At 48.3% G+C, this 18356-nt stretch overlaps 2 protein-coding genes across 3 annotated transcripts in view; one reads left to right on the forward strand and one right to left on the reverse strand.

Moving 5' to 3' along the window:
• The first annotated feature begins 171 nt into the window (after positions 1-171).
• LTC4S (leukotriene C4 synthase) lies at positions 172-7664 on the forward strand. Of its 2 annotated transcripts, XM_080627081.1 has the most exons (5): positions 172-2411; positions 5357-5456; positions 6374-6444; positions 6678-6759; positions 6989-7664. In XM_080627081.1, exons 1-5 carry the CDS (start codon positions 2294-2296, stop codon positions 7134-7136), a joined length of 519 nt encoding a protein of 172 aa, XP_080483207.1. In that variant the 5' UTR covers positions 172-2293; the 3' UTR covers positions 7137-7664. The 2 variants fall into 2 exon arrangements, 1 of the variants encoding a protein (XP_080483207.1); XR_013957797.1 differs by lacking the exons at positions 172-2411; positions 6678-6759; positions 6989-7664 and adding an exon at positions 3088-5101 and having other exon boundaries at positions 6374-6626.
• A 173-nt stretch (positions 7665-7837) lies between these two features.
• Positions 7838-18356, reverse strand: part of MGAT4B (alpha-1,3-mannosyl-glycoprotein 4-beta-N-acetylglucosaminyltransferase B) — a 49481-nt gene continuing 38962 nt past the window's right edge. The window contains exons 6-15 of the mRNA XM_080627176.1: positions 16592-16705; positions 16122-16197; positions 15630-15744; positions 14771-14901; positions 11829-11936; positions 10705-10898; positions 10235-10313; positions 9700-9787; positions 8693-8805; positions 7838-8612 (exon numbers count right to left, since the gene is read on the reverse strand). Of these exons, the coding sequence (XP_080483302.1) occupies positions 8589-8612; positions 8693-8805; positions 9700-9787; positions 10235-10313; positions 10705-10898; positions 11829-11936; positions 14771-14901; positions 15630-15744; positions 16122-16197; positions 16592-16705 (1042 nt within the window). The 3' untranslated portion in view covers positions 7838-8588. The remainder of the gene's footprint in view (positions 8613-8692; positions 8806-9699; positions 9788-10234; positions 10314-10704; positions 10899-11828; positions 11937-14770; positions 14902-15629; positions 15745-16121; positions 16198-16591; positions 16706-18356) is intronic.

Genomic DNA, 18356 nt, shown 5'->3' on the forward strand with positions numbered 1-18356 from the left:
GTTGATCCTCTTCAATTGGATGCTTTACCTGTATGTTGGTGAGAAGAGAAGTAAAACAAGGAACTGTGGTCCCATCGGTGCTCAGAGGAGCCTGGCTTTGGTGGTGTGTGTTTGGATGTTAATACGTTCTTGTTAACAAGTTATTACTTGACAAATTACACCGAATTGAGCATTTCAAAGCATCTCTTGTAGTGAATCATACCACCTGCAGCAGACCGAAGAATTCAGTTCCTTGTATGTAGTGTTTCCTGTTTGTCAAGTGCGCCTTTTAACAGATGATATCTAGTCATAAGTTCTAATATCTGCAACCTCTCCAACCACAGATTTAGCAGTAGTGATAATGAAGAATTTGCAAAGTGTGACACACGCTTTTCTTGCAAAGGCTGTATTTGTTTTACTTGTTACTATGATTTCAAGCATTCCCCTATGGAATAAGAAGTTTAATCAGCTTCAAACAGCGAAGAATCATTCTCCAAGCATTGGAGCTGGTGTTTCATACAGCTACTGCCTGTAAAGCCCCAGCCTTCAGATTTCCTCACAAGGTGCACCCTGACTTTCTGTTTTGAGTATATTCCTACTCTGCAAGTTCTGCGCTGTGTTTGGGGGCAGGAGGGGACCTGTAACTTCAGGAGCTTATAAAGAACTAAATGTAATAATAATTAGCAATACCAGGATGAGCTGCTTCTAGTTTGTGGGCAACTGTGAAGTTTATATACCTTATAGCTTTTGTTTTATTGTCCCCTTAAAGCTGCTGCCTTGTATTTTATGTTGAGTGGAACTGTCCCCTATTGGAGTTCTGTGTATGTTTTTCTAAAGATTTTAAGGAGTCTCAGCTCAGAAGCAGATTTATTTATTTATATAGTGCTTGATGTTAGTGCTTTTCCTGAGGCAAATGTAAATCTGCACTGGAAATGCTTTCTAAAGCCTGGGTTGTTTGCTGAAATGGTGTGAGCACAAGTACATTGCTGGTGGCATTTCCCCTCTGACTTTCATCCCCAGATGCAATCTTTGGTCACCAAGAGATTCTGTTAAGGTTAATTGCTTTATTTCTCTTTCAGTTTGGGTCTGTTAGCAGCTTGGAGGATCTAAAGTCCCATCGTATGAGTGTTTTGCAGAGAAAGGGAGCGGTTTTGCTATTGACATGCATGGCTTTTTTTACAGAAAGTGTACAGTTGTCTATTTGGGTTTTGTTTTCAACATGATCATGGAGGTGATGCAGAGCCAAACCAGGAGAACAAACTTGCTGCATCCCACAGGAGAAACTGGAGGCTTGGGCACTACTTGTTGGTATCGTGCACAAATTCTGTACTGAGGCTTTGGGTGGGACTGTACACAGAGAAATGCAATGGCTCAACCATGTCCTGTGCCCTCTCTTCACCAAAGCTAAGGGAAGATGTTAGTTGTTGATGACTGATGCCTTTCTTCTCCTTTTTGGCTTTAAAAACTTCAAAGTCAGAATAGCCTTACCCATATAAAGTTGCTCCAAAACACAGGATAACTTTTTGAACTAATGCGTATTTTGCTTTTGTGGAGTGGGGAGAAAAGTTACTTACGGCTAAAATATTGCTGGTTTTCAGATTTTGCATTTTACAGTGCTGATGTCAGGGCAGTGTTTCTGAGAGTCCACATGTTTCTACATCCTCTCCTGCCTTCCATTTGGAACAGAGAAGTTTTAGTTTGTATGTTAGCCAGGAAAAGGTTTGTATGGCAGAATGGTAACAACAGCAGAAAACTACAGTAGGTGACTGAGTGCTAGAAAGGAACCATACTTTTAGTTGGTAAACTTACAGTATTAATAGGATAAAACATGTGAATGCTCTTCTCAAAAGTCAGAATCCAGTAACAGAATTAAGCTACTTCAGCTGGAGTCTAGAAAACCCTTCACGTGATCAACTCCATTAGTGGGAATAAGAGCAGAAGGTCAAGCCATTAGTTTGGAAATGCTTGTTAATAATTTTTACAACCTCACACATAATGTAGATGCTTTAGAGCTGATTGAAACTAGCAGCAAAAGAGCTGAAAAATACCCGGTTATCTTTCCATTGCCAGCACAGTTTCCACCTTCTTTCAATCACAGTACAAAGTCTGTAAATATAACTGGAAGGATTTCTCAGTTTGTGCATGCAGAACTTCTGCTGTTCTGTGGTTCAGCAAAAGGCACTGGTCTGAAATCACCATGTCCTGGTGACTGTCTGCTTTGGGAAACTGTGTGGTGTGGAGAGAGTTAAGGCGTGGAGGTGGAAACACGTGTTGCTGCAGAGGAACACCAGGGCCCCAGTGCTGTCCTGCAGAGATGGCAGGGGAGCAGCTGGACCCATCACATCTGCCTGGGGTTTGGGCCACCATCAGCAACATGAGGCATCAGGTGGACTTGCTGGCCACTGTCACAGTGTTGGGGGTCCTGGAGCAAGGTAAATGTCCTTTCTATAATGCTAGGTACTATTAAGCTAATTGTATTAAGCTTTGTGGAACTTGGTTTCTCTGTTTTGCTTGGAGTCTCTGTGGAGTAAAAGTTGGTTTAAAGATGCAAATGTCTGGCTGTTTGTGGCAGAAGTGTTGTGTCTGTGGATGCCGGTTACTCAATAGGGACTGAAATGATCCACAAACCTCAAGGGCAGCATCCTAGAAGGAAATGAGATTCAAGTTTTACTTTTAAATGTAAAACAATTTTAACAGCAGAATGTATTCAAAGTATTCTCTGTGATTGAATTTTAGCAGGTAATTTGTAACTTAAGAATGGTTGGAGGTGGCTAAAACAAAGGCAGGTTAATAAGTACACTGATGAAGAGATCAGTGTGCAAACATGTATGTCTGTAGAAAAGCATATGTATTTCTCTGTGACCAATGCTATTATGTGTTTGTACAGCTCAGCTGCACAGAGCAGATGACAGGGTGATTTGACAGCACACAGTAATTTGGAATATAATGCAAAACCCCTTCTGGTCAGAATCAGACATGGACGTCTTCAGAGAAACCCTGTAACTTCTTATTTCCATAGATGGGTTTGGTTTAGACCACTTAGAAGCAACAGCCAAGCTTTGCCTGCCTCTTGTGTTTAATTGTAGGTCCTTTAGGCAAAGGCCTCTCTTCCCTGGGCTTCAGGAGGGTGATGGAAGGGGACATTCCTTCTGCTTGGGGTGGGGACAGAGCCCCCATTTTACTAAAATCTCCCCATTTCAACAAGACAAGGTTGGTTTGTGGGGTTTTTAATTACTGAATTAATTCACTGTAGAGCTATCACACCTCTGCTTACAAACGGATGTGAATCTGAGCAGCCCGAGGTATTTTTAGCCATCAGATGATCCGTCTCTTAATATAAGCATTATTTAAAACACTGGCTCCTTGAAGAATAGAGCTCAAGATTTCTGAGTTATCAGTAATTTCCCCTCAAACAATTTACAGAGAAATATTTGTGACTGGAAATGGAAGATACTTTTGTCATGAATTGTGTTTGTTACTAAGTGGGGATGGAGGGAGTGTTTAGTGTGCAAAGGGAAGACAGGAAGAGAAACTGAAATTGAGTTATGGAAATGCTGCTAAGCTGTTTCCAGTGGGAAACCCTCAGTAACAAATCCCTGGATAGCAGTTTTGTCTCAAATACATTTGTTTTATGAGAGCTTCAGGTGTTTTTTTACAGGTTGCAGCCTTAGGCATTAACTTTCATGCTATGCAAACCATGCATAGATGTGAAGCCAGCAGATAAATCGCAAGCACTGGCACCCTCCTATCTATGTTAAATTGGGTGAAGTAGCCTCGTTTTAATGGTCTCTGCAGGGGAAGTGAAGAAGCAGTTACAAAATACTGTGTTTCCTTTCCCTCTCACTAGTATGAACTATGTGTGCCAATGTCACCTTGAGTCAGAGCTGTGCAGTGGCTTTTCTTGTGTATTTTGAAATGATGCTCTGTACGTGAGTACAGATCTGAGGTTCATTCCGAGAAGGCAGAGCAGTGAAACATGACATGTGCAGTATGTACAGATCCTCTTCCATCCCATCCTGATGCAGGCCGCCTGGTTTGATGGCTGAGTTTAGTACAGTGTTGGTTGATTTTTAGTTTTCTTCGTGTTTTCTGGGAGCTCACAGTTTCCACCTTCTTTCAAGTAACCTTTTTCTTTTCTAATTTAGTTATGGTCAGTTTAGCAAAGCTCTGAGCTTAGTGCCCTGTGGTGCATGCCCCTGCCCTGTATTGAACACTATAACAGAGCAGAACCAAAGTTTAGGTGGGTTTTTTTCCTCTTTCTGATGGCTTCAAAGGAAATAAGTAAAGCTTATGCAATGTCACAAACAAAGAGCTTGTTTGCCAGGTTCATTCAGATGTGGCAGATAGCAGCTCCAATATGATTTGCCAGGTTTGTGGACATAATCAAATAGAGAATGAAGGTCTGGCTGAGGAGCAAAGTGCAGGGAGGGCTCAGCCCATGTGAGCCACATGGGAGTCTATAGAGGCATTTTAACGCGGAGACATGAACCACAGAAAACTGGTTTGAAAGGTTCTGCAGAGGAGGTTGAACTCTGCTGCCTGGAAGTCCACGCTGAGCAGGCTCGTGCAGTGTGGGTTTTTCAGCTCATTCTGAGAAGCTGATTTGAGGGTGATTCTTCATCCTTAATGCTTCATGCCTAGCCATCTAGGACAGCTAGCCATCCCCTAAAGGCTCTTGCTCCTCTTGGGGGGTTGTTTTATATTATTTTATATATGTATTTATATTGTTAGCCCTAAGCAAAAGAGATGGTGCAGTTGGTACCAAGCAGGACAAAGAACATTGCTCAGCACAGCCAGGCTTATGCCACAAGCCAGAGCTATGCATTGATGCAGCAACTTTAGCTCAGTCCATTTCTTGAGCAGTGACTGGGACATGACCCTGAGAGCATTAAATAGTTGTATCTGTCTTGTCTTTAATCTTGCAGCATCTGTCCCTACTTTCTCTTCTCTATCCTGCTGTTCTGCTTTTATCTTCTTTGTTAGAACGAGACAGTCCACAAGGCATTCCTTGCAGCCTGGCTCCCTGTTCAGTGCTCTGGAAACGCTGCATTAGGACCTTGCTAATTCGAGTGACTCACTCATGGCGTGGTGCCACAGCCACCGAAGTGACTGGTTTTATAAGGCATTTGTCTCCTATATGAAAATCCTCATTTTCAGAGGCACCAATGTAGTAATGCACCTCAATACTTGAGACATCAGTAGTTTCAAGAACGTTTATTGGCACATTTATTCCAGGTTGTGAGTGACAGCCTGGGCTGTGAACCTAGGCAGTGCCAGCTCTTTTCTTCTAACCACTTGTTTGATCCCAAGCTAGGTAAAGCTTGGCTAAATACAGCGCTGCTGGACTGTTACCCTTCTGTGTTCTTTCCTTTTACAGCCTATTTCGCACTGCAGGTGATCCGTGCCCGGCGGCAGCACAGGATCTCCCCTCCCAGGACAACAGGTCACCCTGAATTCGAGCGGATCTTCAGAGCTCAGTAAGACTGACTTGTCTGTGGTGAGCCTAGATATGACTTGAGCCAAGTGTCACTAATTGGGAGAGACTGAAGTCACCCTCAAATCACCTTTCCACTTGCTACCACTGATACTACGTATTGTAAATTATGGTTTTTAGATGCTTTGTGTGCAGAGGTCTGAGGGTGATTCAGACACTTTGCTCTGGCTGCAGTGTTTCTGTCCATCCATGACAATCCTCCTTCTGGCACTGCGAGAGGCAGCCACATTACAAATTAGTGGCTGTGTGAAAGAGGTACATTAATGCATTATAGTCATTAAGCTCATTATTAATGTTGCCTCCAAATTAATACCCTAATATTTGCTTGTACGTTGTTGCTGTTAAACTACAGCAAAGGGCCTTGCTGGCAGAACCAGCCACGAGGATGTTTTAGGTTTTGTCCCTTTTTCAAGCCCTTGTCCTGTGAACATCAGTGCTGAGGCTGATTCTTTCTGCTTTGTTCCGATGGAGAGAGCAATGCTGGAGCTAGACTGGAAATGATCACAAATCACTTCAGCTTCCCGCAAGCACCAGATTCCATCTTTCATCTCAGTCATTGTGTTTCATAAGCGATTGGAAGGAACTGGCTGGAACTGGTTTGAAGGGTAGCTCAAGCATGGCACTAAATCCTGAACAAAACAGCTGCGTGTCCTTGCCCGTGTGTGGGAAACGTTTGAGGAGTGACATGGGGAGGAAGGAAAGGGAAGGAAAGGAGAAGGAAAGGGAAGGAAATAAAAAGGAAAGGAAGTACCTGGCTACAGGTTGCATTCTGCTGAGTTTGATCTGGCAGAAGGTTCCCTCTTACAGCATGAGCTCCCTGAATACTGTTAAGGAAGCTCTACTTGTGCATGTGCTATATATGAGGATGTGCTTTTAACTCTCATCTCCGGTTCTCACCAGGGTGAATTGCTCAGAGTACTTCCCAATCTTCATCTCGCTCCTCTGGGTTGCTGGAATCTTCTTCCATCAAGGTAATAGGGATGAATCACAACATGCATGAGGCAAAAAGCTCAGTTTAAATCTCATTGTGACTCAGGTGTGTCCTCTCTGTACCCATGAGATCGTTACTTGGGGAATGCAGTTCTCTTTGCCCAGACAGACCAAAGGGTGCCCAATGCCAATGTGCATAAAGCTGCTGATAGCAACTGAGAAGTCCCTCTGGGGATGCTCTGCCCCATCAGGACTCGGTCCCATCTCCCCACAGCTGTGGCTGCAGTGTGCGGGCTGCTCTACCTCTACACCCGCCTCAGGTACTTCCAGGGATACGCTGCGGCTGCGCAGGGACGGTGAGTACCCAGCTGGGGCTGTGGGAGCCCCAGGCCCACCGAGGGAGCTGGGTGTGGGATGCAGCTCTGGGGCAGGTTCCTTACCACAGGTGGGACCAAAGGCAGGTTTGCATCCTTCTCCTCTCCTGTCTCTATGTGCTTGCGGCTTTTTCCCTGGCTCAGGAGGGTGCAGTATGCTTCACGCCCTGGGTCTGGTGGTGGTGTCTGACGGTGTTTTCTCCCTGTGCAGGTTGGGCCCATTGTATGCCAGTGCCCGGGTGCTGTGGCTGCTGCTGGGGCTGGCGGTGGCTGGTCTCCTGGCACACTTCCTGCTTCCCTGCCGCTCCCCATGGATGGCAGCGCTGGTGTGGCCTCTCCAGCACCTCGGTGCCTGGTGAGAGGGGCCATGGCTCTTCCAAACCCCCCTCAGTGCTTACCTTTGAAGGGAGGTGGATGCCGGCACTGCTCTGCTTGTGGAGCTCCACTGTTCAGAGAGAATCGCCCTTCTAGAAAGCAAAAGATGTCCAGCTTCTGCTTCTGATGATGAGCTTCACTGCCAGGTTTTGTTAGCACTGTGCTGTCTAACCTCTAATACCTTTGGCTCTGCCCCACAGAGCACAGATTAACCTGTAACTTCACTCACTGTTGTCACTCCTCCTTACTGCTGTACTGATGGATGTTGAAGGATCACACCACGGATATGCAGAAAAGTAAATCCCTTTTCTCAGTAGAAATCACTTGTGATTTCCAAAGGTGGCTGCGGACTGAGCAGTGCTTTGGGAGTATCGGCTATTGATGAGTGCTGAGGAATAGCTTTATTTAGGGTTTAGGGGCTACATCTGGTCCCTGGTCCCCAGGGATACCTACAAGGCCCCTGGAGGACAGAGGCAGAGGAAGTGCCTCCCTGCCACAAGTGACTGTCACTGCCGCACCAAAGCTTTAAACTTAGCTTTTATTACAGTGCACATTATTTTATATATTTATAGAGATGTACTTGAAAAATCAAATGTATCCAATAATAAAAAATACAGCACATGAAAGTAGTATAATGCATTCCAGTGTATAGCTGAAGAGACAGCGGGATTTACACTAATCCCTACTAGTTTTGAACTGGGCTACTTCTGCTTAATTTTCTCCCCCCCAAAAAAAACCAATCACACCAATCAATAACTGAAACAATTCTTTTAAAAACCATGGTTTCTGCACTCAATCTCAAGGCATGAAGACACTAGAGACTTCACTGTGAGTGAAGGGGCTGTGTTCAATGCTGGCAGGCACAGTGTGGCATATTTCATAGTTCTCTTTGTTTTCCCTGCCATACTCGTAGCTCCAACCCCTTCGGATTCATTCCTCCTTTGCTGAAGGAGGGTCAAGTCTTCACCCTCACTTAATCCTCAGCTGTGGCCAGGACTGTTCAAGGCAGACCTCGATCCCTGCCCGTCTCCATCCTAGCGCACTCACGGGGTCAGCCAGCGGGACTCAAGGTACCCAAGCGCTCCAAGTACAGCCAGAGGTGGCTCTGTCCTGGGCTGAAGGTGCTTTCTGTTCCCACGCTTACCAGCGCTCATCCCGGCCCCAAACCCCCTGTGTCCGTGTGGCCTGAGCTCAGCAGCTGCACCCACGAGGGGCATCACCCTCTGCTCCGGATACCGGGGTTTGTCTGGTTCTGCTCCTCTCCTGGAGCAGGCGATGTCCTGGCCCCGCAGCTCAGTCCAGGGATGGCGATGCCGGAGGGCTGAGGCCGGCTGCGCTGCCCTTGCACCCGGGCGAGGCGCCCCGGGAGGAGGGAGCGGGAGAGGAGAGAGCAGGACAGGATCCACGTGTGTCCATCCATCCTTCCGCAGGCCGGGTCACTCCGCCTTCTTGATGAAAATCTGTGAGCGGAGAGGGCTGGGATCAGAAGGAGCAGGGCAGGAGCCCTGTGGCATCCCGCTGGTGATGGAGCACGGCTCACCTCGCTCAAGATGATCCACACTGGGGAGTCGGTCTGGATGGACAGCCTGATGGCCTCCAGCGGCCCGAAGGAGGGGTCCACCTCACCCTCTGCAACGCCTTTGGAGAAGGAGCCTGGTGGGGAGAGCACAGGGATGACACAGGGACAGACTCCTGGCATCCAGCACCCATCCAAGGGGGGGACCACAAATAACTATAGCAGTGTGGACATCAGTACAGTGCAAAATGCTATGCTTAGAGGAACAAAAAATCAGCTAAACAAAGCAAAATAGGGAGTATTCGGCTACACATCACTGCTTGGAGGAGTGGGGCAGAGTGGGACAGCATGGTCCTGTAAGAGACAAATGTTGGTTCAGTATCTATGCCATGGAGATAATAATGTCCCTTTTTTGGTTGTGATTTTACTCTTTTCGTTTTAAATGTAACTGGAAGAAACCAGACAGCACTGCAGAGGAATGTTAAGTGGCAGAAAGCCACGTGTGCCGGGGACTTCAATTTGTCTATTTAAAATAAGAAGTCTTAGCAAGAACAAGTCTCAGCTTTACCATGCACCAGCATCTCCCCATAGGCTGCAATGACTTGTTCTTGTCCAAGGGTATGGCAAGCACTAAAACAAGCTCAGGTAGCAGGAGACAAAGTCCAAGCTTCAAGTGTTGTGAGCATTGACACAGGCTGTGGAGGGAGGGTGTGAACTTGCCTGGGGTGAAGGTTTTTAACAGCAGATCAGGCACATGGATAATCTGAGTAATTTGGTCCCAGCTCTGAGCAGAGACAGGCAGAAATATAGGGCTGAAAACTACCTGAAGAGGACACCTACTCCAAGAGGGGAGGGAGAGCAGTGGAGGAGAGGAAATGACAATTAAATCCTGTTCCAACCTGGCTCCTGCCAAGCAGAAATAACTCTTTGCCAAGTGAACAGCACTGAGGGTCTTGATTCCCTTGAGGGTGAGGCTATGGGCTGTGTTATAAAACCCAGCGGGCAGCTGAGCACCCCGCACCCTGCTGTACCTATCTGGATGTAGCCATCCGGTGTCCTGCGGTATTTGAACACTGCACCTCTTCCCTCCTGCAAGGCTTCCTTATCCGACTGCAGGCTCTGTGGGAAGGAGAGGAGCGTTGTGCAAGGCCATAGCAAGAGCCACTCAAAAGCTCCAAGCAGCAGCAGCAGCAACCCTGAAGCTGCCCTTGCCAGCACCATGTCCCATTGCCTGACACCTCAAGCCTCATGCTCCAAAACAAGAGGACGTTTGATGCCCTCATGCTGCTGCTTCCATTGCGCCATCTTGGCTCCATTCCCTCCGCTGCAGCCCTCCCACCCATCCGGCATTCTCTCTGTAGGCAGCAATGGCTCCCATAGTGATGGCTCAGCACAGCACCCCTGCTCCCGAGGTGGTACCACACCAGGCGTGACCCCCCCAGCAGCAGCTCTCAAAGGCACTCAAGCCTTGTAAAGATTTTCCTGACGGCGCTAAGCAGTTCCCTTCTCTCAAACCTCTTGTGCTTCCCACTCCACCCCCAGCTCCATCCTCAATAAAACACTTACGTCAAACGGCAAAACCTCCACAGTCGTGTTGAGGAGTTTGTCTTCTGGGTGCTCGATGTTCCCACTGCGGAAGAAGAACCTGTGACAGAGACCAAAGCCATGGAAACCCACACTGAGAGAGGGGTGACATGAAGGCTTTCACCCCAGCTGAACGTTCAAACAGCTCAACCGAACAGGGCCCTTACCAAAAAACCCACGAGCACATGGTTTGGAAGGAGACTTTCTGCACCGGATTAGATACAGCATGGACTGCTCACAAGAGCAGGAAAGCAAAGGACTCCATCAAATATGGCCCCACCAAAAAGGGTCAAGTTATTATCCCCCTGGAAAAGCACCACTTCCTCCTCCTGGGCAGCCAAGCAGGAGACAGGCGAAACATTTAACATGAGCCAAAAGAGCAAAAGGAAAGCGTCTCTGCATGCTCCAGGCTCTCCCTTGCCCAACCCCATTGACCTCCCCCAAGCACTGGCCTTTCAATGCGGAGCGGCTTGAAGAATCTGAATCTGATGAAGTCTCCGGCCGTGGGAGTGAAGGCCCAGAAGAAGTCCTCCCGCAGGTAAGCCTTCTCCAAGGTGAAGTGCTGGTAGGTTTTCAGGCTGGTGCTCACCTCTGCGGGAGGGTTCACGTGCTCTTTGCGCAGGGCCTGCTTGCCAAAGTCCTTGTCCTTGGTGGGCATAAAGTAAAGAGGAAGAAAAGGGTCATGAGCTGCTTTCACCCATGAGGAACATGGGCTCCAGCAACAAGGCACTGCAAATTGAAAGCTCTCTATTTGTACAGCACAGAATGATGAGGGATGGAAGCAATCTGGGAAAGGCACCAGACAAGGCAATGCGTGACTGGATCCCAGGAGAACACAATGTCAGTAGAGGCAGCATAGAGAAGCATCGCTGCTCTTCACTCTCATCCAGCACCAAAGAGCCCTTCATTGTCCAAGCATCCCTGCCCCAGGAGCGCTGCAAACAGCCTTTACACCTGAGGAGAAGGCGGCTGTGAGGCTGACAGCAGCACATAATGATTGGATTACACAGCCTGATGGGCACTGATACAAACTGGATTACACCATCCATTTACCTGGGGATCAGGCAGACAGAGGATTGAGCGCACAGACACAGCTGGTGTCTGTGTGTGTCTATGGGTCCTGCACATATAGCTGTGTTGATATTTAAACACACACACACAATTTAAGCTCTTACACAGAGAGCTCTAGTTCACCTATCAGCAAGCCCCAGGAACGAGGAGTGAGGTAGGAAGGAAGTCAACCCAACCCAGGAGTCCTGTCTCTACGGTTTTCCAGTAGACGCTTTGAAATCAATTGCATGAACTATAGTTTGGTGATCAGGATGGGCAGCCAGGACTTAAACGTTTGCAGTGACTCTCGGTACATGTCACTGCCATTCCGAGAAGCAGGAGCTACACGAGCTCGCTGTAATTCAGAATAAAACACAACCACTGCACAGAAATCCAGCTGCCACCGTCCCACCAGTTGCTGTCACTGATTTCCCCACCCCAAAAGAGCAGCCAGTGCCTCAGTGCCTGCAGGCCAGGCCTGGCACAAAGGCCACATCTGCAGCTTGGACAGGCGGCTGGTACCCACCTTCAGCTTCTGTATCTTCCCAGCCAAGGAGGAGTGGGTTCCCACGTGCTGGAAGAGCGATGGCTTGAAGCGGATCCTCAGGTTTGCCTTCTGCCTGTCACAGTGTTTCTGAAATGAGACAATCCCTCAGTGCCCCAGACTTAAACCTCTGCAGTCAACCGCAACCCATGAGAGGAACAGACAAGGGTATGAGGAGTGACAGACATCCTTTCCTCCCCATCTCTGTGCCCTTCTTTGCTGTTTTGGCTTTCATTCGGTAAGAGGGCTTTTAACCACACTCTGTAGGAACCTGACTGTGACTCTTGGCCACTCACCCTCCAGGCAGCTGGAGTGCCCAGGTTTAAGTGCCAGATTTCTCCTTGCCAAGCATAGCTTAGCAAAGCTGAGCAAATCTCTGTGCTGTCAGCTAGGGACAGCTACAGAATTTAGTTTCTTTTGTCTGTGGCTCATTGGGAAAACCTTATTCCTACAACTCGGAGCTCAGGATCACCAAAGTCTAAAGTACATTAAATCCAGGGATATTCAGAGCCTAAGTGAACCGTCAGCAAGAGCAGGTTATTTCCAGACGGGCAGTTTTCAGCTTGTTGGCAGGTGCTGTTAAGCAGATGTCTGGCACGTGCCATTGTCAAAGCTGTTTGACTGCTCCAGACTCATCTCACCATGTAAATAAACTTGGGAGATGCAGCGCGGATCCAGCAGCGATTTTCCGTGTGGTAGAGGGAGAAAGATAATGGAATGGGAAAAGGAGGACAAAGGGGAAAACCACTGAGAGCATGGAAACGAGTGGTCACGTTTAGAAATAGTTGATTTCTCTCAGTCTGGGGGAGTGGGTTCTGACTTTTGCTTTTTCCATGAGAAGAAAAGCGTGCACACCCCTGGCACCATCTGCTCCTGCAGCCCACAAAGAAACCCTGGCACCAGCAGGGCACAGCAGGGAATGCCAGCCACAATGAGCCCCCGTGATGTGCTGCCTGCGCAGGCAGCACCAGGAGCTGGGAAATTCCAGGCATGACCCGTATGAGCTGCAGAGGAGATAATCCCCTGATCCAGCTCATGTTACATTAAAAATATTAAAACTAGCCATGCTAATGGCTATGGCTACTCATCGCCAGCAATCCTAGAGACAACCCATCAGGTCTGATCTCTGGATGGGGAGAGGAGGAGGAAGGGGAACAGAGGGAGCTAAAGCATCGCTTGATTTCTCTTTCTCCCTTTTACCCTTGTGCTAAAGAAGCACTTGCTGAGAGCAGTGTTGTCTCAGTTGAGCCAGGAGGGGGAATGGCTCTGTTGGTGGTAAGAAGGTCATCCTTTCACACAGCTCTAGCCCAGGTAAATCTAAAATTAGTTGAAAAAGGAAAAAGAAGGATCTATCCAGAGCAGGCAAAGCACTTACCGAAAGCTCAGGTCAACCAAATTTCAATCAAAAAAGATAAATCCTCCCTGCTACCAATTTGATTCCGCACAGTGGGGTTTACAAGGGAAAGTCGTGTTTGAAAGGGCACTGGGCAGAGTTAATCATGCAAACAGTGGGGAAAGGAGCCAGAAATCCACACGGAAAGTAGGTTAATTTTTAAAAAGGCAACACGTTCAAGAGGTTTGCAGTTTCCCCTGGGAAAGCCTGGGCTCTGCCAGGTAGAAGATGAGTGAAGATTTGCTAAGGAGAAGATGATCCTGCACAGCAGGATCTGCATTTAATCTACGCCCAAGCTGAGGATTTTGAAGGCAGGGGTCACAGACAGCAGCATCATTTCCAGCTCCATCCCAGCATCCCGCCACTCTGCCTTCACCCATAGCTGTGGGGACCCTGGGGGCTGCCAGACAGGTCTGGGGATTGCTCCGTCACTCTTGAGCACATGGTTTGGACTCCCAGGAGGACACAGCAGACATCAACTGAGACTGGTCCTGCTGCACACAAGGGACTGGAGCCGACGACACGGCCTCTGCCAGGGATCAGAGCAATTTAAACCACATCTTTGCCCCACTTCTGCAGAGCCCTGAGGATGCCCTGTCTCCATAACACATAAATACAGTATTTATCCCCTGAGTGACCATTTGCCACCACAAAGTAGTTGTGACCATGAGCTCTGTCCTAAGCAACTGGCTTCAATTGCACAGGGACTCCACTGCTCATTCTCTGCCGGAGGAGGAGGGTGAGCAAGCATATGAGTAAATACAATATGTTCATAGAGAAGACAGGAGAGTATCTGGTGGTGAGCTCATCTTACATTTACTGTCACACACGTTCCTCCTCTGCAATTCCCACTTGCTTTAGCCCCACGCTGCTGCTCCGATGGGAGTTCAGGCACAACCTCCGCAGGGCACGGGGGCTCCTGTGCTGCTGCCTGCAAGGCTTTGTGCAGACACATCTCCTCAAGCGAGACGGCAGCATGAAAACGAAGCCCATTTCTCCTCTCTGCACCCTCCTAGAAACCCTGACAAGAGCTTTGCGTGCTCTGGCTTCGTTCTGGGACACTATGCACGGCAGGCTTGCGCTCGGGTCATCTGGGGTGAGCTGTCTGGGCAGCCTGCATGTGTGCTGAGGCGGGTACAGCACACGAGCCCAGAGCCAGAGGGTTATTCTGGGGTTATAGGCAGCGAGCAGGGAACAGCCTCAGGGAGAGAAGCACACGGGAATGAAAAGCAGCACTGAAGAATGGGGAACGGCCACTGTCCTCGAGGACCGGAGCAGGAATACCCTGTTAGTGCTCAGATGCAGAAATAATGCCTCTGCTGGCAGCTGCAGACTACAGAAGCCTGAACTCCCAGGTCTTGGCTTACACAATCTGCAAGGACACCCTGCGGCACGCTCCCCAGGGATGGCACGGTTCAGTGCAAAGTCAGAGAGCACCAGAGCTCACAGGAAAGATCCTCTGGGCACATAGACCAAGGGTGCATTTGCCCACACTCAACAGGTTTCCCCTCAACAGAGGTTGTTTACTCACTGCGTCTTTCTCAGGGTTGCAGACTTTCACCCAAAGGATGTGATCCAGCAGCCAGTCAATGGGTTTGTCCTTATAGAACATGAGGATGAACTCCACGATCAAGCTCAGATCCAGAGACTTGAACATTTTTCCTACAAAGAAAGAAAAAAGAGAGCAATTATGGTATAAAATGTCAAGAATCAGAGCTGGGAAGAAAAGACATGGGAGACTGGGCTGTGAGGCTGGATGTGCCCATCTCTCTACGTAAAGGAAATAGCATGCAGCTCTGGTTTATGTACCAGTACCGCTGCCATCGCTAATGCAGTTCTGGATTCAATACTCATTGCAGAATTAGAAAGCATTAGAGTCTCTCAGGTCACAACAGTATCAAAAGGTCTAAAACTCTTCTATTCAGTAGTGAGAAATGAGGATGAATAACGTTCAGCCAGCTGCCGGACAGGCCATTTCCTGCCCTGAAAACTGCAAGTTTTAAGCCAGTCAAACCAGTATCAAAATAACAGATCAAGCTGCTACTGCAGCCATGTACTGCTGTTCCCAAAATAGTTCTGTGCTGATGTAAACTTCCTTTTGCACACTCTTAGGCAACTCCAGATCCCATCCAGCCTAAAAGCTACTGGTCACATCTAAGCTGTTTGACTGTTGGCTGGGCCAGTGACCAAGTTTATGTTTATGAAAAGTATCAGCAGTACCTGCGGTGTGCAAACACAAGGGTCACTGCAAAAATAGGGAGGGATCAAGTCCAAGTATTTCACTATCTTGTGGGATAACTCTTTAGACCAAGAGCATAAGTGCCTGCAAGAACCAGCAGTCACATGTGTCCATGCCTGATGGGATTGGGGTGAGCAGGGAAGAACGTTACCAATAAACCCCAGCTGAGAAAACTCCAGGATCATCCATTCCTCAGAGGGCTGCTGCAAGGCAAAGTTCTTCATCGTGCTGAGATAGTTTGGTTTGGCCACGATATCATCCTCCAGCTGCAAGAGGAAAGGACACTCAGTGCCAGTGACCCATCCAGGTTCCAGGAAGAGCCTCTCCATGCAGAGCAATCACGCTGTAGACCAGAGGAAAGCTTTGGCATAGACCTAATTTATTTCAGAAGGTGCTCCAAGCAGATTTTTGTCACCCAATTTAACAAATAAACGAATCAAGGATTCCTGCCCTCCCTTGGTGGGAGGTCTCCAAGTTACAAGCATCTTGGAAACCCAGCTTTTGAATCTATCTGATTACAACCCGCTTCCACTCTGCTGCATCACACAACTGGACATGTTCTTTGCCTCTCTCAGCTGGGTACAAGCCACACTGAACTCACAGGTGCACCCACCTCCCCTCCGCCCCCCAGCACCAAACTCACCTGCACATAATATATGCCTTTGGACTGGGCATACATCATTAAAAAGCAGTAGTCAAGGTTCTGCTTTGTCCTCCACCTGCAAGAGACAAACGCGATGGGAGCGCCAATCTCTCCTGGAATACTGAGCTGTTCTGGGGAGCCAGCTGAGGCTTGGTTTAAGCTGGGAAAGAGACACAGCTCTTGAAGCACGGGATGGCATACGGCCTCTCCCTTTTGGTCTCAAACTGGTCAGCTAAGAGCTACTTCCGAGTAACAGAGGGACTTCCAAAATCCCTCATCATCTGGGTTAAAACAACCACAGCACAAGGCAAGTCCTGCAAAGCTGGTGTTAGTTCACAACTTCCTTGGATAAAGCAAGTTTAGGGCCTCGCCTGACCCTTCAGATGAACTTTCCCTGCTGGAGTCAGCGGGGGAGATGCTGCAGTTACTTAATTCAGATCTTGCTTGTTTTTGAGCTCATTGATTCTCACCTGACTCTTTCCTTGGGGTCCCCAAAGGATTCCCGCAGATGGGAGAAATCAGGATAGAAATGTGGAGATGGGGAAATTACCTCCAGGAGACCTGAGTGTATTTCCTTTGGGAATCTGAAGGAGAAAAGCAGCAGTAAACAAACACCATGTCTGACACATCATTTCATAGACCAAATCACTGGGTAAACACCGAGCTGCAGAGCCAAACAAAAAACACAGCCTCCAAGAGAAAACCTCCCCAGCAGATAGAGCACTTCAAGGCCTCATCGAAGGACATCAGCAGGGACTGCCATGGAGTTGTAAAGCTGCTCTCTCCTTCTCATGGTGTCCAATAGCCCCATGTTTGTGTGCTCTCCCCCAGCATCCCTCCTCTCTCCTGCATGCAGCTCTTAAGACCAGCCAAGAGGACCATGAACTTCCTACAGGATTAAATGGACTGGTGCATCAAAGAAAGGACTTGCTGGCATTCCTGACATTTAGAGACTTTTCCAAATGCATCAGTCATTAAAAACCATTTTGCAGAGATTGTTATGCATTTCTAATAAGTTACTTAAACCACTGCTGGGCTGTAGTTAGGAGAAGCAACAGGAATTCTACCTGGTTCCCTTATGCTGATGAAATCAGCATCTCTTTTCCCTATAACGTGGTTAAGAACCCTTTTAAGAGTCAAACTCAAACAGAAAGAAAATGTCACCCATCTGAAAAATGGGTACCTACAAGAGCCTGGCAAGCAACAGCAGAGATTATTGTGACTGCGAGAGATAAGCAGGAAAACCAGTTATTTTTACACTGCCTTTTTGAGAACATTTGGTGCAAGGCTGATTTCCTTTGTTTGTGCAGAGCCCGGGGGATGGGAGATGGGGCAGAGGGAGACAAAGCAGTGAGATTGCCAAAAACTTCTCACTTATTTTTCCCTCCCTTATTCCCTCTTCGGGACTGGCAGGATTTTCAGCTGACATTATCAAATCTCCCCTTCCTCACGCAGCAGTGAAACAGACACTTCTCACTGAGCTGATAAAACCTGCACTGAAGCAGCCACTGCGTTCTCCCTCCTGCGGTCAGCAGCAGCAGCAGCCTGCCCTGGCCCCACACCACCTCCATCCAGTTTGGAAGAGAAATCATTTCAGTGCATGAGGGAAGGGCAGGAGGTGCTGCAGAGGGGGATGGCAAGAAATCAGATCATTAAGTCAATTAAAGTTTCAGGCCTTCTATGCACAGGCGCTCTCTGCAGCAGTGCCCAGTAATTTCATCAGGATCCATTGGACAATCAGTCCATTATCCCCCGATAAGTGCGTCCTCCTGCCAGCAAGCAGAAGGAGGGGAGCTCTGCCAGCTCCTGCACAGCAAGATGGAGGGCTCTGTTTCAGCTCTTCTGCAAGTGCCTGGGAACACAACCCTCCCCATGCACACCCCAGCCCCTCTCCCATCACTGGCTTGGGATACAGGGCGCTGGGAGGATGTGCTGCCCTTCTGCATCTCCTCCTTACAGTGACTGTGGTCTTTTAGAAACATGCAATCGTCGCAGGAGCTGGATGGGAGTCACAGCCTCTTCTCTCACCACCTTTTTCTTTTGCCTCCGAGCTCTGACGCTGTTAACGCCTGGACCAGCTCACGGTTAAAAATCCATCACTGGCTTTTGCTTAAACAGCCACAGCCGAAGCTGCGAAAGCCACTAAGACTCCAGAACATAAATAGCAGCTAGTGTGAGAGACTAATGCAACTAGTGCCTGAAACAAGGGCAAAACAAACAGGCTGGAGCGGGAAG

The sequence above is a fragment of the Psittacula echo genome, assembly GCF_963264785.1.
Source record: "Psittacula echo genome assembly, chromosome: 11".
Taxonomy (NCBI): Eukaryota; Metazoa; Chordata; class Aves; order Psittaciformes; family Psittacidae; genus Psittacula; species Psittacula echo.

Excerpts from the sequence above, each read along its gene's own strand:
- LTC4S (XM_080627081.1), top strand. The coding sequence starts at position 2,294 with ATGGCAGGGGAGCAGCTGGACCCATCACATCTGCCTGGGGTTTGGGCC. Across the intron at positions 6,445-6,677 it reads TGGAATCTTCTTCCATCAAG|CTGTGGCTGCAGTGTGCGGG; the intron begins GTAATAGGGATG and ends ATCTCCCCACAG. Across the intron at positions 6,760-6,988 it reads GCTGCGGCTGCGCAGGGACG|GTTGGGCCCATTGTATGCCA; the intron begins GTGAGTACCCAG and ends CTCCCTGTGCAG.